The sequence below is a fragment of the Ziziphus jujuba genome, chromosome 10, assembly GCF_031755915.1.
Source record: "Ziziphus jujuba cultivar Dongzao chromosome 10, ASM3175591v1".
NCBI lineage: Eukaryota > Viridiplantae > Streptophyta > Magnoliopsida > Rosales > Rhamnaceae > Ziziphus > Ziziphus jujuba.
The window spans coordinates 10,428,733-10,431,448 of record NC_083388.1 but is presented as its reverse complement, the minus strand read 5'-3'; the positions used below and the strand labels follow the sequence as shown (position 1 = coordinate 10,431,448).

Genomic DNA, 2,716 nt, shown 5'->3' with positions numbered 1-2,716 from the left:
AACTCTTTCCTCTTCTCTTCCTTCCTCTCTTTCTTATACGATCAAGTCGAAACTGTCAATTCCATAAATAATTATGGAGGAATATTCATTACCAAATTGTAATGTGACCTATTTCCCACTAACATTAATATACAGCGTTCATTAAAAAATGCACGAGATACAAATTCTATAGTACCTGTGAGCCGTGACAAAACCTCCAATTAAAAAGAGTGACACGTAACTTTTAACAATGATAATATTTATGAATGCTTCATGCTTAGGTGATAAATTTGAAACAACTCGTCTACGATGATGAATAATGCAAAATAATGATAGCCACAATATTCTGACAAAAATTCATGAATTTAGAAAATATCAGCAGTAAACGAGTGGATTAACAAAACCTCAATTATGGATCTCAAATTGCTAAAAGATGCTAAAAGCCTCAAAATAATAACCTTGAGTGTGATTAAAAAAAAAAAAAGGAGCTCGAACTTCCCCAACGGATGCTACTCTACACTTTAATTGCATACTTCCTCATGGGAAAGTACATTTCTCTCTTCTTTTCTCTTTCAGTCTTCAAGGATGCCTGTCAGATACACAAGGAAAAAGAAAGGCAATCAATAACTGATCAGTAAGCATAAAAATAGGGGAAAACAATGAAGCATCTATATTCATAATGATTCTACCAGACTCAATACTGTGATAACAGCTTTACAAGCTAATCCCCGTTTACTTATTCAACTTTTAAGTTACTAGAATTCTCAGAGCACTTGAATTGGAAATGTCAGAGCTGTATAAGAGTTATCATTTTCATACCACAACATGGTAAGATTGTTGAATTTCCTTTACAATTGCAGATGTTCATAACATAGTCGAGCTCTCTTTATATGGTAAGAGCATTAAACTCATACTCTCATCACACTCATTTTTCTTGGCCTCAGTTTGCACATTGTGTCCGTATCCCAAAGGAACTTACCATGTAGAGCAGCTTAAGATGTTAATCACAATATTTCAAGTTCCACATGCCGGTTCCCTCCCATATTTAATACCCCTAAACAACCATCTCTCTTCTACTACCAAACATTATGTTCAGTAAGGAAATATGACAAACAAGAAAAGAGCAATTGCGGACACCATAGGGGCTATAGCAATTCTAAAGATGATTTAAAACAACCACCATGGAAACACGGTTAATTTTTACCACTACGCGTGGAAACACATAATTTTGGCTTTATTGGAGTAGTGAAAAAACAAAAACTCCTAGTCTGCACATTCTATTACTATCATTATAAATCATTAAAATTTACAAGGTTAGAACAGCAACAATGAAAAATATAAGATACGATTACAGTAACCCCATAATGGAACGAAATAACAACAATTGAAGTGCATAACAAACCAATGCACTAAAAATTCATCATCATCATCTAAAATTTAAAACTTTCTTCCAAGAAACTTTGTTGAACAATAAACAATTACTATTAGCCATCAATTTCAAATACGCTTCTCCGGGTTTTTACTGTTCATATCCGATTGGTAAAATTAAAGCAAAAAAGAAATGGGTTCGACTGGAAACAAGGAAAGCATACCTGGTGCTTGGTTAGGCGCCTTCTAATGGCCCTGGTCTTCTTTGGACGGAGATCGAGTGGCATGTACTTCTTCTTCTTGTATGCTTCCCTTAGAACTTCTTTCTGCTTCTGGGAAATCACCGTCAATACCTGAGCGATTGAAAGCCTCACTACTTTTCTGCATCCGCCACACAGAAAATTGTGTAAACAATACACGCATTTTCACAAACACATTCCAAGCATGTTTAATTAAAGAGAGAACGAAAGAGTACATTTTAGAGAGCTTGTTTGGGGCACCACCGGTGACCTTAGCAACTCGGAGGAGAGCGAGCTCTGCTTTTAGATCTTTCAACTGGCCCAGTAACTCAGATTTCGATTTGTTCCTCAGTTCGTGAACCTTAATCCTCGCTATCCAATTCAACAATTAAAAAAAAAAATGAAAAAAAAAATTATAAATACATAAATCAAAAACCACAGTCATTGAATCTCAGAAAAATTTACGGAAAATAAAAATAGAAAACGAGAATCAGGGTTCGATCACCGTTCGTACCCATGGCTATGGATTTTGGTCCGACTACGAGATGGAGAAGAGAGCGAAAGTTACAACGAGGCTGGCGGTCCTTAATGTTTCGTATCCCAAAACCCTAGTTCGGCTCCAGAGCAAAGCACTAGAGGCCTGGGCCATTTTTTGGTTTCGGCCTAAGGACTCCCTAGGGCACCCAAGGCCCAATTATTACTTTTTTTTCTTCCCATTATTTGATAATATTCTATTTTTTAAATTTATATAGATGTCAAATTAAATTTTAAATTGATTTTTCTTGGTACCTCGTAAAAAATGGTAAAAGAATAATATCTATCAAAATTGTTACTTCAATTGGATAATAATACATGACATTCTAGAATATTAAACGATATCAATTTATTGCATGAATACATTTCATTTTCTTTTATGAATAGAATAATTTGTTCCTTTTTTGTTGGAAGTTTCAACCTTGTTGAGTATGACAACAGCTGCGACTGTAAAAAGATTTGTGATTTTGGCAGGTTGGTACGCTCTACTTGGACAAATCATATGTTTAAGTAAACATTATAGGTAGTTTTAACCTCCTATCAAGTCCCTTACTACAAATTTAACCATAAATTTAGCCCGATTATCATTTTATTTC

The 2,716-nt window shown here is 34.8% G+C and overlaps 1 protein-coding gene across 1 annotated transcript; it reads right to left on the bottom strand.

Annotated features, from left to right (window-relative positions):
* Nucleotides 1-323: 323 nt before the first annotated feature.
* On the bottom strand, nt 324-2,260 carry LOC107411226 (large ribosomal subunit protein uL29-like). Its single transcript, XM_016018772.4, has 4 exons — nt 2,101-2,260; nt 1,823-1,958; nt 1,572-1,728; nt 324-568 (listed from the first exon to the last, which is right to left on the bottom strand). The coding sequence occupies exons 1-4, from the start codon at nt 2,102-2,104 to the stop codon at nt 494-496; spliced, it is 372 nt and encodes a 123-aa protein (XP_015874258.1). The 5' UTR covers nt 2,105-2,260; the 3' UTR covers nt 324-493.
* Between the last annotated feature and the right edge of the window lie 456 nt (nt 2,261-2,716).

What these genes read in the sequence shown, in the direction of transcription:
- LOC107411226 (XM_016018772.4), bottom strand. An exon ending in CCAAACAAGCTCTCTAAAAT is followed by an intron (nt 1,729 to 1,822) that starts GTACTCTTTCGT and finishes TGGCGGATGCAG; the next exon opens with AAAAGTAGTGAGGCTTTCAA. An exon ending in GGCGCCTAACCAAGCACCAG is followed by an intron (nt 569 to 1,571) that starts GTATGCTTTCCT and finishes TGTATCTGACAG; the next exon opens with GCATCCTTGAAGACTGAAAG.